The 16636-nt window shown below is 41.5% G+C and overlaps 1 protein-coding gene across 1 annotated transcript in view; it reads left to right on the top strand.

Annotated features, from left to right (window-relative positions):
* The window catches only part of FAXC (failed axon connections homolog, metaxin like GST domain containing), a 76343-nt gene extending 60866 nt beyond the window's left edge, over positions 1 to 15477 (top strand). Inside the window, exons 5-6 of the mRNA XM_006170912.2 lie at positions 6310 to 6426; positions 14982 to 15477. Of these exons, the coding sequence (XP_006170974.1) occupies positions 6310 to 6426; positions 14982 to 15271 (407 nt within the window). The 3' untranslated portion in view covers positions 15272 to 15477. The remainder of the gene's footprint in view (positions 1 to 6309; positions 6427 to 14981) is intronic.
* Positions 15478 to 16636: the final 1159 nt, after the last annotated feature.

A 16636-nucleotide genomic window follows, 5' to 3' on the forward strand; every position in this document is an offset into this window, starting at 1 on the left:
AGTGCACTGGGACAGTGCAGGAAGCCATCCTGGAGTTCAGGAGGTATGACTGGTCTGAGTAGGCGTAGATAAGTGGAGGCTATCTGGAGCAGGGAGGCTAGAATATGTCAGTGATGGATGAGCACCTGTGTGTTTGACTGGAAAGAGCATTCATTGGAGGTAGACCACAGCTTTTCCTGTCACCTCTCATGCACCCTTCTCATGTGCCTTTTTTATTTTATTTTATTTTTTTAAGAGAGAGGTTTTTGCTATAGGATGTGTGCACTCGTTGGAGAGACAGACAGAGGAACAGAAAGCAAGAAATCACCCCTCAGGAGGTATCTCCCTTCTCTTCCAGTATCCTGTCGAGATTTTGGGCACACATGCATATGCGCCTGGCGTGAGTTTTAAGCCACCAACTCTCTCACTCTGTCCCTCTCTGGTCAAATTAAAATAAGTAAATAAAGTTAAATAAAATAATTTTTTAAAAAAGCAAACTAAGAACAAATAACAAGTGTCCAGAGCCCCTAAACATTCTAGTTATTCATAATTCAGTATTCTCCACTCAGTTTTTAGTCAGCCTTGAGTGCCCCAGTAGTTTCTGTATCTACAGTATGTCTGGGACTCGAACTGTGGTAAAATATGTGGGAGTCCAGTGACATAACCATTATACCATCTGCTGGTCCCAACCCTCCTCATGTACTCATAAAGCCAGGCATTAGGCCAGCAGCCTAGGCTGAGAGCCTTTCCTCAGCTTTGCTGTATATGGTCCTACCCTCTAGTGGAACTTTTAGACTCATATGGTGGTCTGCCTATCTCTCCTTTGTCTTGTTCCCTCTGCTCATTAATTTCAGCTTCAACTCGGCAGCTTGTTTGTTCCCTCAGTTTGGCCTCAGTCTTCAGGCTTGGCTTCTGACCATTCTTCTCAGACTCAAGATGAACTTGGTTCTTCCTGTAAATCTACGGCTTTGCCATATGTATTTACCCTTGTGTCCTCATTTCCCAGCCATCACGTCAGTACTGAGGAGGAGAGGGTCAGGTAATGGGGTCGCGAGACCTAGCTTACATGCTCAGACCTCTTCCACATACTCTTGACTTTGCCATGTCCTGGTATCTCCTGGTCAGCCCTCTGTTGCTGCCTGTGATGGGAGAATAGAAGACTACGTGGGAAGAGCCAGAGGTTGGGCTTAGAGGTCAGGATAAGCAACTTAAAGATCTATGACGGATACTCTACAATAAAGCCCTATTACAGTGATCTCAAGTCTGGGGTACAAAGAACAAGTATCCATGGGGCCAGCAGGCAGTGTGCTGGCCCAGGGTGCTGGACTCCCATGTGGCTGACCACGGTTCAAGTTCCAGACCTGGCTGCTTGCTTTCTCAATTTCTCTCTCTCTCTCTCTCTGTCCCTCTCTGGTCAAATTAAAATAAATAAATAAATAAAGTTAAATAAATTAATAATTAAAAAAAGGCAAACAAAAAGCAAAGAACAAGCATCCAGGGCCCCTAAACATTCTAGTTATTCATGATTCAAAAATATCTCCACTCAGTTTTTAGTCAGCCTTGAGTGCCCCAGTAGTTTCTGTATTTACAATATGGCTGAGGAGCTGCCTGCATGACCCAGGGGAGGTCATGTAAGATCCTAAAAATGTTCAGGACTAGCTGTCATTCATAGCCCCATCAGTCAAGCCTATTCCTGCCACTCCTGCTGTGGGCTCTCCTTCTCTAGATCCACAGAGCTTCTCCGCTCAGGCTGTTCCGTTACTGTCCTTGTATTTCCTCACTGGCCTTTGCTGATAACCCAGCCATTAAGGTCTTTCAGGTCATCCTGGGCATCCAAAGTCACTTTGCCACTTTTGGGCTCTGGGCACAATCTCAGTCAGGAGGGCTCTGCACCCTCGGGAAGGTGTGGATACTTGGGAAGTGGCCCCTGTTGAAGCACACTTCGGGGATCTGATGTCTCCAGGGTTTCCCACTGGCTAAGACTTTGGTGTTCTCAACCTCATTTGCCTTCACCAGTGGTTCACGGCCCACATTCCTAGCCTGAGTCTGGCAGAGTGGTTTACAGGTGCCCAGGTAATTTTCAGCTGCTTGTCTGCTCTACAGAAGCCATTGAGGTGAATCATCTGCCAAAAATGAGGCTCGAGGTGCTTCATCACACAAGCCTGATCCTTTTAGTGTCCTTCAGAATTGCCCTTAGTGTTGTGTTTTTACTAAAACTCTTTAGCTATGAGATCCAGGGCCACTTAATGAACACTGGCTGTGCTGCAGACTTGAATCTTTTAGCTTGGCCTTTTTGTCTATAAGCAGAGTTAAATCTAATTCAGTTTCCTTTTTAAAAATGCTTCCTGCCAAGTTCCCAAAGGCCAAAGCTAGAACAATTTGAGCAACAAATAAATAATGAGAGTACTGACTTATAACCCATAGAATAAAATAGATCTCCGAGTGCCTTCTTACATAAATAAATAATAGAATACATTAGTAAATGGAGATAAAGGGACAGTAGAATTTGAATCAATACATGTGGAAAAAATGAGAGAACAGAAAAATCACAATTAAGCCAACACTGCAATAGCAATTATTTCACATAATATCCACCAATGGATGCTAAAATTAGTGGGCCAAAGCCTGAAGGGAAACAGGATATAGTATAGTCTTAGAGTATTTCTCCCAAGATGGTTAATTATGAAGGAAAAAAATAGCAACTTTAAAAATAACTTTATAGTGAAGAAACCATAACCAGATGGTCAAGGTTAACGTCACTAGTGATAAGATACGTGGATCTTATGCACCCCCTGGTAAGATGCCCTGAGAGGTGTATTAGTCAGATTTCTCCAGAGAAACAGAATCAATATGACACAAAGAGATTTATTATGAGGAATTGACTCACACAGTTATGGAGGCTGACACATTCCCGAGACCTGCAGGATGAGTTGGCAAGCTGGAGGCCAGGAAAGCTGATGGCATGGTTCTAGCTTGGTGCCAAAGGCCTAACAACCAGAACTGATGGTGTATTTCATCTGAAGGCAGGTGGGCTTGCGATCCAGAGAGAGTGTTTGTTTCAGTTTGAGTCAAAAGGCAGGAGAAAGCCAGTGCCCCAATTTGAAGGATGTCAGACAGAGGAATTCTCTCTTACATTGGAGAGGGTCAGCCTTTTTGTTCTATTTGGGTTTCTACTGATTGGGTGAAGCCCACCCACACTGGGAAGGGCAATCTGCTTTACTCAGTCTGCTGGGGCAAATAACTAGCTTATCCAGAAGCACCCTCATAGGCACACCCAGCACAACATTTTGGACAAATGTCAGGCTACCTCATAGCCTGGTCAAGTTGACATGTAAAATTAACCATCAAAGAAGGATACACTGTCACTTCTGTGGTATTCTTGCCAAAAATGAATGACTAATCATAAGAAGACCTTAGATGAGCCCAAAATAATGGATGTTTTACAAAATAACTGACCAGAATTCTTTAAAAGTGACAAGGTTATGAAATATAGGGAATAATTAGGGAACTTTCATAAGTTGGAGGAGAATAATAAGACATGACAACTAAATGCAGTGTGGGATCTTGGGTTGGATCCTGGAACAAAAGAGAACATTAGTTGAAAAACTAATCAAATTCATATGATGTCTATATTGCATTTTATAGTGCTGAGCTCATGGTTTATTTCTTAGTTTTGTTTAATGACCTGTGGTTATTATGTAAGATAATATTATTGGAAGTTGGCTGGAGGGTATACAGGAACTGTGCTATTTTAAATGTTAAAAAATATTGATTGATATATTTGTTTGTTGTGATTTCCAATCTCCTGGGTCTGAGACTTGGACAACAGTCGGCCATGTGGGAATCCAGTACCCTACTCGCCATGCCTCCCTGCTGGCCATGGAACTGTGCTATTTTTCCAATCTTTTTATAAGGTTAAAATTACTTATAACAAAAATATTAAACAGCTTCCTGCCATTGAATTTACTAATGACAGAAGATATTTTTATACTATTTAAATATATATCTATCCCATATGTGTGTCCATATATAATTTTGTATTTACCACTCCACATTTTCTACAGATAACTAATTCCATCTTTATTGTTACTTTTTGCATGCCCCTTTTAAAAATCCTTAGGTTTCAGTTCTCTTTCTATGTTCTGTACTTAATTCCTTACCAAAGCACCCTTTTGAGAACTTTCACAGCTCAAAAATGAATGACTAATCATAAGAAGACCTTAGATGAGCCCAAAGTAATGGACGTTTTACAAAATAACTGACAACCCTACTGGCCCATGGAATCTTTGTTTCTGTGTTGATGATCCATGTGGCATATTATGGCGATAAAGAGCATCAGGCCAGAAGTCAAGAGACCTGCCTGTCGGCAGGTTGGGTTCGGTCCTAAATCCATGTCTTTCCAGTTTTAAAATTTTCAGGAAAAAATCTATGCATTTACTTTTTAATTGCTATAGGGCATGTATGCTCACCAGAGAGTAACAGAGAGGGAGAGGGAGAAGACTCCCCTAATGGGGTATAGTCATGCCTCATCCCCTCTCTTGCATTTCTCTGTCTATGCTGCTTGCATGCTCACCCAATGTGCTTCCAAGTCACTGGACCCAGGATTTGAACCAGGATTTGAACTGTGGTCGACCACGTGTGATCCAGCTCCCTTAACCACTTAGCCATGGGACTGGCCCCAAATGCAGGAGAAGGGAATGAGGTATGGCCATCCCCTGGGGGGGGGGTGATTTCTTGCTTTTTGTCTCTCTGTCTCTGTCTCTCTGGTGAGTCATGCGCCCTATAGCAAAAATCTTTCTTTCTTAAAAAAAAAAAGTAATGATCACTCTTGAGAACAAATGATAGATGATATTTAGATTTTCTTTGTTGTTGCCCCCCCACCCCTGTATTGTTTCTCTTTTCTCAGTACTTGAGTAATGGGCTTAGATCCTGGGTAAGACTCAAATGATGGAGCAGAGGGTTGACAATGGGAAACAGGGCTCTAACATGGATGACTTGATTGCCCTCACTGGAAGGAACAGTTCACTTAGCTTCAGCAATTGTACTAGCATAAGGTATTCCTTGGTCCCTATGGAATATACATAAAATGATATTCTGAGGAAACCTCTTCCAGCTTGACTTGTACTATGGGTTTTTTAATTCATGGTCCCACTTTCAGCCACTCCCCCTCCTCCCATCTTACCTGGATTCTGTAATATAATTGATCTCCTCAGTCTGCTGCTAAAGAGTGGTGGAAGTCAGGCTTTATTTATAGCTCCTCTCATAAATGACTGAAGGTGTTCGTGAAAAGGAGTGACGTGATGAAATGAGTATCTAGGAGGCTGAAGATTGGATGGGATGTTCAGTGGACCGGAGAAAGGGAGGGGCCATCATCATGGGAGCTGATTGAGTTCCCCAGATACGGCACTAAGTGCTTTGAATGTATTTTGTCATTTCATCCTCTCAATAGCCCTGAGAAATGGTGCTTGTAATATCATCTCCATTTTCCAGATGGGAAAACTGAGGCTTTGAGAGGTTCCATATTGACCAGATTCCAGAGTGAGTAACAGCGGTGCCAGGATGTGAACTAGCTGGATCCAGTTCACCTGTGCTGTCTCTGTATTCTACAGTGTCTGACAGTAGCCTGGAAGACAATATAATAGATGGAGTATGATCATCCAGGAAACAAGGCCTGAACTGAGCCAGCAGTGGTGGAAATGGGGAGATGGGAGCAGTAGTGTAAAAGATCCTTGTGTGGAAGCCTTATGCCAGGACTGAGCATGTGATGTCCTGGCTTTTCTTGGTGACTCCTGTGCAAGCTGGTGCTCAGTGGTGGGACCCTCACCAAGGCCATGGGGCCTCATAGAAAACCTAGCCTCAAGCTTCTTAAGCAGCTTAGGCTTCTTGTTTTTCCTGAGCAAATGTATCAGTGTAATGTAAGTGCGGAGGTTGGCTATGCTTGGTTCGGGTTATTCTTGAGACGGTTTCAGCAACTTCCAGATGTTCTCCATCATCACAAGCTTTAATTCATATAACTGGAGACAAGGAAGTTCCCCAGAGGCCTGCTGGTGATCAGTTCTCCCTTTCGTGCATGACCACCTTCCCTTATCCACTTATCTTGATATGTTTCCTGCTTCGCTCTGTGTGGGTGTATGTATCACAGAATGGCTTAATTCATTTTACTTTTATTCTTCTGAAATTTTTTTTTAATTAAGAAAAGGGTCTGCATGCATTTTAATTCTGTGAAGCTTTTTGCTGTTCAGTTAAATGAGGCAATATAATGAGAGTGTACCAAATGGCGTTGTGGGGTGCGTGGGCCACCCAGTAACCTTTCTCTTCTGTCTGCTGCAGGTGATAAAAAGTACATCATGGGGCCCAAGTTTTCCACTCTTGATGCCACCGTCTTTGGACACTTGGCACAGGCTATGTGGACCTTACCAGGGACAAGACCCGAGCGGCTAATCAAAGGCAAGTCTCACACGATTCTGGCATGTTCCTTATCATTAAATCGTCTTTCAAAACATAGTTTTAGTAGCTGTGTAATATCCTATACTAAGGGTACCGTATAATTTACATGATCAATCTTTTTTGGACTCGGTTATTTCAAATAATTTTTACTAGCATTCTGTAATGAATATTATATATACTCATACTCATCTCTGGTTATTTTCTTAGGCTGACTGTAGTTAGGAAATTACTGTCTCAAAGAGTAGAAGCTCTTGGTCTACACGACTAAATTGCTTTCTAGAGAAGATGAAGTGGGGCCAGCAGGGGTATGTGGAGGTTAAGATGACTGGATCCCTTGGGGCTGACTTCACGGTGTGAGTCCTATATTTGGTGATTTGAAAAACACACCTGGAGTGTGTGTGTGTGTGTGTGTGTGTGTGTATGTATGTGTGTGTGCATGCGTGTGCACATGTGTGCCCAAATTCCCCAGAGGAGAATCACAGATAAGAGATCGCAGCATGGCCATCCCCCAGGGGATGATTTCTCACTTTCTCTCCCTGTCTCTCTCTGGTGAGCTTATGTGTCCTACAGCAAACCTTTAAAAAAAGAATAAAAAGGCTGACACGGTTTATGTTCTCACAAGTAATGTCTGAAAGCATCTCAAATTTCTGTTCCTTCATTAGGACTGAATAGGATTAATTTAGAAACTTTTAATGTAGAGTCGATTTAATATTTGAATCAGGGTCACTTAATTCGATAATTGCTTGTGGATTCGGGCACTCTTTAAAATAGACATGGAGGGCTGGCCCCGTAAGTAGTGCAGTGGGTTAGTGCCAGACACATGTCTGACTGAAGGCTGGAGCCCTGGCGGCTTGGAAGATCACACAGGTCATAAAGCTGTGTGCCTAGGATCCTGATGGGATGGACAATTGTAGGAAAAAGGACTGCAGCATAACCAGGCTCAGCTGGGAGTGCTCTCTCTTTCCTGCTCTCTCTGTGTCCCATATGTGTGCATGTATGCACTCTCTGACATGAGCAGAGCAAAGCAAGACAAAACGAAAAACAGATGTGGAGAACCTAAGAAAGCCTAAGAAAGTAAAATCGATGCAACCACAGTGAGAGTTCTGCTGTACGCCTGTCCACCCCGTGGAGCCATCTCGAAACCACAGACCCAACACAGTTCTCTGACTTGGAAACATAACCTTCTGTGTCCTAAGAAAAACTCATTCAGCAACTTTCACCAACAATTATTTATTGCACATGAGAGTTTTTTTGACTATTATTTTATAGATTAAAAAAATGCTAGATATCCTTGAAAAGCATGTAGGTAAGAGGGAATTTGAAAAGTTTATGGGAAAATGGAGTTAAGTACACATTTATTTTGGTGTAAAAAATGGAAATCCATGTGTAATTTTTTCATTATATGCTTTTCCGTTAACTTTTGGAAGACCCCTATATTTTCATCTGTGCACTTTCCATGCTCCATCCAGAAGTATTCATGAAGAGGTTTTTGGGGTGTGGGGAGGATTCAGGTCGTAGGAAAGAATTGGATCAAATGACCTTTGTAGGTTTTTCTTTTTTTTTAAAGAGAGATTTTTCCTATAGGATGTGTATGCTTGCTGGAGAGACAGAGACAGAGAAACACAAAGCAAGAAAACATCCCCAAGGCGGATGGCCATGCCACAAACCCTCCTCTTCCATTCTCCTTTCGACCACACACACACATGTGCCCAGCATATTTTAAGCCATTGAGTTGGGGACTTGAATTGTGATTGACTACATAGGAGTCCAGCAATGTAACTTTTGTGCCATCTGCTGGTCCCAGGTGTTTATATTTTGAGATCTGTGTCTTATAGCTGCAAGGAGACAAGGGGTGTCTCATTACAGCATTTAAATATGTTAGGAACCTTTTTTTAAAAAAAGATTATGCTCAGTGTCCTCTGTGCCTAAGTGACAAATGCTGAAGGGAGCAATCAAGAGGGTTTCCAGCATCTAAGGCAGGTCTTGAACGGGGAGATACTGAGTCAATACTTGTGGAACAAATGAGTCTGTTTGGGTGTTGGCCTATGTTTTGTAAATATTTGCTAGTTAATGACCAGGGTTGGCAGGTGGTGTTGGGAGACATTGGCAGGCTTCTCCCTCGCTCACATTCCTGCCAAGCATGATTGGCAGCTTGGAGAAACTTAGTCCTGGACTCTGGGTCTGGTCAGCAATGCTTTCAGTGTCAAATAGTATAACATTTTTTTATTATTAGAGAAATTAGAGGTATAAAGAAAAATAAAGCTTCTCACCTTTTCTCAGAGTGGTGGAGAATATTTCCATTGTAGAAACTCCAAGAGAAAGGAGTTATTCTTTATTCTGTCTGGGATTGCTTGGGTGGAGGGGCACTGGCTCTCTGGGAAATTTCTTCTCAAGTTCTCAGAGAGTCACTTTTTTAAAAAAAAAATTATTCTTATCCTTACTTTTTAAAAAATTCGGTTATTATACATCTTTTGGCTTGTAAAGAGAATTTACCCAACATGAAATACATCTCAGACCAGTCCAGTTGGAGAGTATCACTCTTTTGCTAATTTATTTTATTAGGCTTTTAAATTTAAAGAGTCATATATGATGATCATAAGTTGAATTATACTAGCATAATATAAAGAATTTATGACAGTCCCCTCATCCATGTTCAATATGGCTCCCATGGAGCAGTCAATATTCAGAACTGAATATGAAATCTCCATGCCTTTCTTTTTCATGCACAAATTAACATACATACATATATAGGTGTTTTTGGTTTGTTTTTGATGATTTGAACTAAACAATGGAATTTTACTAAACACATTACTCTGTAACTTGCTTTTTTCACTGAACAGAATATCTAGTCTTCTTAACCGCTGCACAAGCACAATATTTTATGCAATTGATAATTTTGTCAGTCACTTTTTTTCTCTTTCTCTTTCTTTCTCTCTTTCTCTCTTTCTCTCTTTCTTTCTTTATAGGGCACATGCACTTGCCAGAAAGACAAAGACAGACAGAAAGCGAGAAATCACCCTCTGGGGGGATGGCCACGCCGCAATCCCTTCTCCTCCACTCTCCTCTCGGGATCTTGGGCATGCACACACGCACACACGCCCCGCATGAGTTTAAGCCACCAGGTTCGGGACTCGAACCGCGGTCGACTACATGGGAGTCCAGCGACATAGCCATTATGCCAACTGCTGGTCACTTGTTAGTCACTTTCTACTGATGGACATTCTGGCTGTTTTCATCTTTTTCTTTTCTTCTTTGTTCTCCTCTTTCTCCTTTTTCTTCATTTGACAGAGGGTTATATGTGCTCACCAGAAAGAGATTGAAAGAGAAGGAAAGAAAGAAAAGACTGTCTTTGGGAATGGTCAGATCCCAATACCTTCTTCTCCATTTCTTCCTCCTTTTGGGATTTCGGGCACACACACACACACACACACACACACACACACACAGGCCTGAAGTATTTTTCAAACTGCCAGGTCTGGGATTCAAACTGCACAGTCAGCCATGCAGGATCCAGCTGCCTTAACCTCCACATTCCAGGCTGGCCCCCTCCCCTTTCTTTGTGAATGTGTAATGCTGCGTTTTATATCCATGTGCACTTACCTTTTATATATTGATATTTTTATTTTAGTAGAATGGAGTACTGAAGCTAAAATCTGGCCCTGTTGCTGTGGCATGTGCTACTAAGACATATTTCAGAGGTACCTATTTCACTGGTACCACGCGAGAGACCTGGGTTTGATTCTGGGTCCAACCTAAAATGGCCGGCTGTGTGGCATGTGCCAGTGATATCAGAAACTGAGGAGACTGAGGTAGCAGGATTGTGAGCCCGAAGCTGGCCTGAGCAACAACACTAGACCTGGTCTCAAAAAGCACCTGGGCCCGTGGCACATACCTGTGGTCCCAGGTGGGAGGCTGAGGCAGAAGGGTTGTGACACAGTGAGATCCTGTCAAATAAAAAAATTCTAAAAGTAAAGTATTGGGCCAACAGATATCTGAAATTTCAACAGGTAGCATCACATTACTTTCCAAAAAAGGTTATAGCAATTTAGACTTCCTGTAGCTGTGTAGCACAACGCCTGACCCTCCATTTCTTCATCAGCATTGGATGTTACCTCAGAGTAATTTTGACCAGTCTAATAGATGAAATTGTTAGGATCGTTGAGTTCGCTTTGAAGAAATGCAGGTTTTCCATGATTTCACAAAGTTTCCTCCTTCAGCTTAGGCATTTATGTTAACACACACAATCACTCACATGCACATGTACCCCCACACAGCTCGTTTCTATTGCCAGCTTTTTCTGGTTTTTGGTCGGTAGCATGTTGAGTGTTTCAGCTGTTGGGGAATCTAGGCCCAGAAATGGATAGGCAAAGCCAGACAGAAGTAGAACCTAGGGCCGGCAGGTAGCATAATGGTTAAGGTGCTGGACTCCCACATGGTTGACTGCAGTTCGAGTTCCAGACCTGGCAGCTTGAAACTCACGCTGCGTGAGTGTGTGTGCATGGAGGAAAGGAGAATGGAAGTGAAGGGATTGCAGCGTGGCCATGCTCTCTGGGGGGTGATTTCTCACTTTCTTTCTCTGTCTCTCTGGCGAGCTCATATGCCTTATAGCACAAATCTCTCTCAAAAAAACCCCAAAAACCAGAAAAAGAATGATTACTTCTTTCATGATGGCTTATTGCTATTAAGTGGTGGCAACTGTCCTCTCATAATTCTTGAGATTTCAGGAAGAACTACAGAAGAATATTCCATAATAGCACAAAGCCATCAATTCCCAGGCCAGCTGTCAGCTGATCAGTAGTGAGGTAGAGTCATGGTGAAGGGCCTGAGGACTAAGTGGTTTATTTGAATTTGACAGATAGGTAGAACACTTCAAACAGTGTCTGGAGTCCAGTAAGGACTGTGTAACTGTTTGCTATTATGACTATTAAGTTATTTTTTTCCAAATCTTTCATTCATATAAAAGAAAGAAAGAGAGAGAAAAGGACTATCAGCAGGGTTTTGCCATGCCACAGTCCTCTCCCAAACCTTCCAGCCAGTTCGGTCTTGGGTGTGCCCATAGGTTCATTTGTGTGTTCAGATTGACTTGAAAACTCTGGGCCTTCCTGTGTGACTTTAGTATCATATAGTAGTGTCCTGCTACCTACACCACCATGCCTGGGCCTGATTATTATTATTTTTTTAAAAATTTGCTGGAGAATACATGCACTCACCAGAGAGAGAGAGAGACAGAGAGACAGAGAGAGGGAGACAGAGAAGGCCATGCCCAGTGGCACATGATCATGCCCTTGCCTCCATGTCTCCATCCCGTTGGGACTTCGGGCATGTACGTGCACTCACCCTGTGTGTTTCTCAAGCCAAGTCCGGGAATTGAACTGTGCAGTTGGCTGTGTATGACCTGACTGCCTTAACTAACAGGCCATGGGCTGGTCCTGATTGTTAGGCTTTATTATTGCACACTGAAGTGTTAGTCATGTTACTCAGTCACAAAGGAGCAGCTCTTTTAGAAGGAAAGTGTAGAAATAAGACTGTAGAAAGAAAAGCCATAAAAGAAATCATAGATCCTGTGGATCTTGAGAACAGATTATAATTTTCTTTTCTATCTCTCTCTCTCTCTTTTTTTTACTTTTTGAGAGAGATTTTTGCAATAGGATGCATGTGCTCGCCAGAGACAGAGAAACAGAAAGCCAGAAATCAGTCCCCCAGGAGGGCTGGCCATGTATCAATCCCTTCTCCCCCATTCTTCTTTAGGGATTTTGGGCACGCATGTACACGTGCCCGGTGTGATGTTTAAGCCACCAGGTCCGAGACTTGAACTACAGTCGACTACTACTAGAAGTCTAATGATGTAACCACTATGCCATCCACTGGTCCCCAGACTCTGATTTTCTAGCTGCTTCCTGGGAGCAACTCCTAGGGAATGGACTTGATTGCATCAAAGGCAGCTGTGCCCAGCGCCTCCTGTGACATGACCTTAATTCATTGCTGATGTCTCTTTTCTGCTCCTCCTCCCTCTTGCTGCTGCCTGCAGATCTTGGTTACCTATTAGCAGCAACACCTGGGAGATATTTCATGACATATTTTCCTGAGTAAACAGGTGAAGGCTTTTCAGGCATCTCTTCAAAAGGAGCAATGTTGTTGATGTCTCAGCCTCTGGATCCTGAGCGTGGAACATCTTCTAGTAAAATGGACTTTCATAGAGCGTGAGTTGAGTTGTAATGACCTGAGAAGACTGCAATAGTGACCTGGTGTACAGGCCCACTGGTTTGCAGGAGCCATAAAGCGAGGAGATTTGCTTTGTTATATTCTGTAGGGGCTGTGTTTATTTAAACAGAACAGCAATCAAGTTTTGAAAATTTTTAATGACATGGAAAAATGTTTATAACAATGTTGTAGGAGAAATAGATAACAATAATAATGACAGTATGGGCCAGCAGTTGGTGTGGAGATTAAGGCAGCTGAATCCCACATGACTGACTTTGAGATTCGGGTCCTGGACCAGGTGGCTTGAAACTCACACCGAGTGGGTGTGTGTGCATGACCAAAATCCCAAAAAGAAGATGGAGGAGAAGCGATTGATGTGTGGTCATCCTCTCTGGAGGGTGATTTATCCCTTTCCCTCTTTCTGTCTCTCTCCGTCAACTGCACGTGCCCTATAGCAATTTAAAAAGAAAAGAAAAGAAAAATAGATTGATTAACAGACTATAAGCAACAGAGCTATTAATATAGAAACAATCTAAATGACCTGTGATAGGTAATTGGTAAAAAGAAAATGAAACTATGGTATATCCACCCATGTACTAAAATACTATGCAAAATTATTCTAGTGATCATAGCATGAAATTAAAAGATTTTCTTTATATATTACATGGAAAAAAGTAGGATAGGAAATAGAATGCATAGTATATCCCATGTAAAAAGTGTACATATATACATAAATATGTATATTTTTGAAAGACTATAAAAAATATTATGGAGAATAGGAATGATAATTCTTTTATTTTTCTTATCTGTATTTTCTAATTTTCTGTAATAAGGTATCAATTACCTATATAATAAGTGAATGTTTATATAACTGTAAAAAATAAACATTCTAAGAATATTCTTAGGGTACTATGATAATGTCTCATAAAAATAGTGAAAAATGATATATTTATAAGCAATGTTGCCATCTGGTGGATCAAAGGCAAAAACTCACCCTCTCTTCGTTTTTCATTTTGAATTAGGAAATGAAAGCAAATACTATGTTATATTTCAGACAAATATTCAGAAAATATTAACATATTCCTTTATTCATGTTAAAAAAAGTAATCAAGATACAGAGTGGGAACCCAATTGTGGGTGCAGCCATCTTATTTTATTGAAAAGGCTTAAAAATATCTATTTTTACTAAACGTGTTTGCAAGCACACTTACCCAAAAAGACAGTTCTGAGTTTTCTGTGTTATGGATTCTTTAGGGCAAAGCCTTTATCATTTTTTCAAGTAATTGGCTTTGTTCCCTACAAAGAAGTACAAAAATCTGAGGAATAAATGATTATATCTGGCTGACTTTGTTTCACTTTTAATTAAAAAAATTTTTTTAGAAATTTTGTGTGCTCGCCAGAGATACAGAAAGCTAGAAATCACCCCCCAGGGAGGATGGCTACACTGCAATCCCTTCTCCTCTATTCTCCTCTCAGGATCTTGGGCACACACACACATAGCCCTGTATGAGATTTAAACCACTGGGTCTGGGACTCAAACCACAGTCGATTATATGGGAGTCTAGTGATGCAGCCATTACGCCATCTGTTGGTCCCACTTCTAGCTGACTTATTGCAGCCAACGGTTGGCATATTTTCATGGGATATAAATGAATTTAAATGTGAACTTCTAGTAGAAGAATCAGTCCTCTTGATATTGCAAATATAAAATAAAAATGTTTTACAAAGCCAAAAGGTAGTTTTGAATAAACTGCTTCACTTTTTATCAGCATGGGACTCACTCCTTCCTTTCATTTAGTCCACTTACCTGATTTGACTTTTCTCACTCAGCTTCTTATTATATGCATAAAAATCGAGATATTTTGATAGTATCTCTGTGAAAAAATAATGTTATCTACCTCAAATTTTCTACGTTTCCCAGAAAGCCTAGTGAGTGGATGTCTTAATTTATTTGGTCTGTTGAAACAAAATCCCATAAAGTAGGTAGCTTGTAAACAACAGGGAACTATTTTACACAGTACTGAAGGCTGGGAAGTTCAGGATCATGGTGCTGGCAGATCCTGATGTCTGACCAGGGCCTGCTTCTTGGTTCATAGACAGTGCCTCCTTGCTGTGTCCTTACATGGTGGAAGTGGCATGTGGCTGTCTATGATCTCTTTCATAAAGGTACTCATCCCTTTCATGAGAGCTCTACCCAGATGACCTAATCATCTCCTAAAGGCTCCATCTCTGACTTTTATACCCTGTGGGGTGGGATTTCAACATCTGAGTTTGGGGAAACCCAGCCATTCAGGCCAGAGCACCATAGATTGTTGTCTGTGAGCCCTAACTGCACTTTCCTTCCCTTACCGCAGGGGAGCTGATCAACCTCGCCATGTACTGTGAGAGGATAAGGCGGAAATTCTGGCCCGAGTGGCACCATGATGAGGACAACACCATCTATGAGTCTGAGGAGAGCAGTGAAGGCAGCAAAGCCCACACCCCCTTGCTGGATTTTAGCTTTTACTCAAGGACAGAGACCTTTGAAGATGAGGGAGCAGAGAACAGTTTTTCCAGAACCCCAGACACGGATTTCACTGGACACTCGCTTTTTGATTCTGATGTGGACATGGATGACTACACAGACCATGAACAGTGCAAGTGATGTCCAGCCTCGCTGATTCCCTTCCTTTGGAGCTGCCACTCCCTGGGATCAGTCCGGTTTCCCAGGTAGAAATTCATCCAAGCTGGGAGGAAGTCCTCATGCTTGGCAGTTTCTCATGCTAACTGGACTATAGCCGCCTTATTTCTTTTTTGTACAAACAAAACACAACAAAACAAAACCATTCAAATGGCTTCATTGAAAACAAACAGGCAAAAACAAAACAAAAACAAAAACAAAAAACAACAAAAAAAAGTCAGCATGGTTCCTGAAATCCATTTTTGTTTTCATTAGAAAACTAATATTGTGTGGTAGAGCCGCTGAAAGAGTGGGTTACCAACTGGTAGTGTTTATGTCGATCCTCTTCAACCTGAGGGCCTAGTTGAGAGATGGATTCTTGAACATCATTCATCCACCAGGGTTTGAAAAAATTAGAGATATCATCAGAAACAATGTAGGAGATAAGTGTTTTATGATAGCTGCTTGTACTTTATGTGTGTATGTTGTATGTGGAGATATAAATCAAATAAAATCCACAGATATTCAATGAACACCTACTATGTGCAAAGCACTGTGCTAGGTGCTAATCAGTTTAAGTTTTATTTTAAGCCCTGCCAGTGACTAGCTGTGTGATTTCGGGCAAGTTTCTTAACTATTGTGTGCCTCATTTCTCCCACCTGTAAAGGGGGGCTGACTATACTCTCCACCTACCTACCTCACAGGGGTGTTGTGGGGATTCATATGGTAACATTCATACAGCGCTTTAAGTCTCTTGGAAGCGGTGTGACACAAACACATTTTATTCTTTCTTGTGCTTCATATGTGTGGAAATTTGAGGGCAAATGATATCCAGACAGCAACCACAGTCATTTGCAAAAGCTGATCAGAGGAATCACACACAAAAGTTAGGACTTTGTCATTATTCCTCTTTGTGATCTTGCTTAAATCAAAATCTTTTGTTGAAAGAACCTTGGAAATATTTTTACAAATCATCAAGACCTACAAACGATCTTCAATTCAACTGTGTATTTGCAGAAAAGTGTTGCTTTTATTGCCTGAACTCACACTGGAATGTTGTTCTTTGTTGACTCCAGAGTGTTAACTTGAATATGTTTGATTTGTTTGGAGAGAATAAAGCTCAGGAATATTGTGGGTTTAACAGAGGTGAAGAGGAACGTGTTTGATTGATTTTTATAAGCAGAAGACTGCCAACTTGTAATGTGTTTTTGAAAACAAATCTTGCAAAGATGTATTGAAAAGACAAAGTGAAAAGAGGATCCATGTTACTTGTATCAAAGCACTCTGTGCAGTGGTAGGCTGTATGCAATTTTATTAATGCAACTTTTGGGGTGTTTTCAGACACTGCCC

The sequence above is a fragment of the Tupaia chinensis genome, unplaced genomic scaffold (genome assembly GCF_000334495.1).
Source record: "Tupaia chinensis unplaced genomic scaffold, TupChi_1.0 Scaffold149168_1, whole genome shotgun sequence".
NCBI lineage: Eukaryota > Metazoa > Chordata > Mammalia > Scandentia > Tupaiidae > Tupaia > Tupaia belangeri.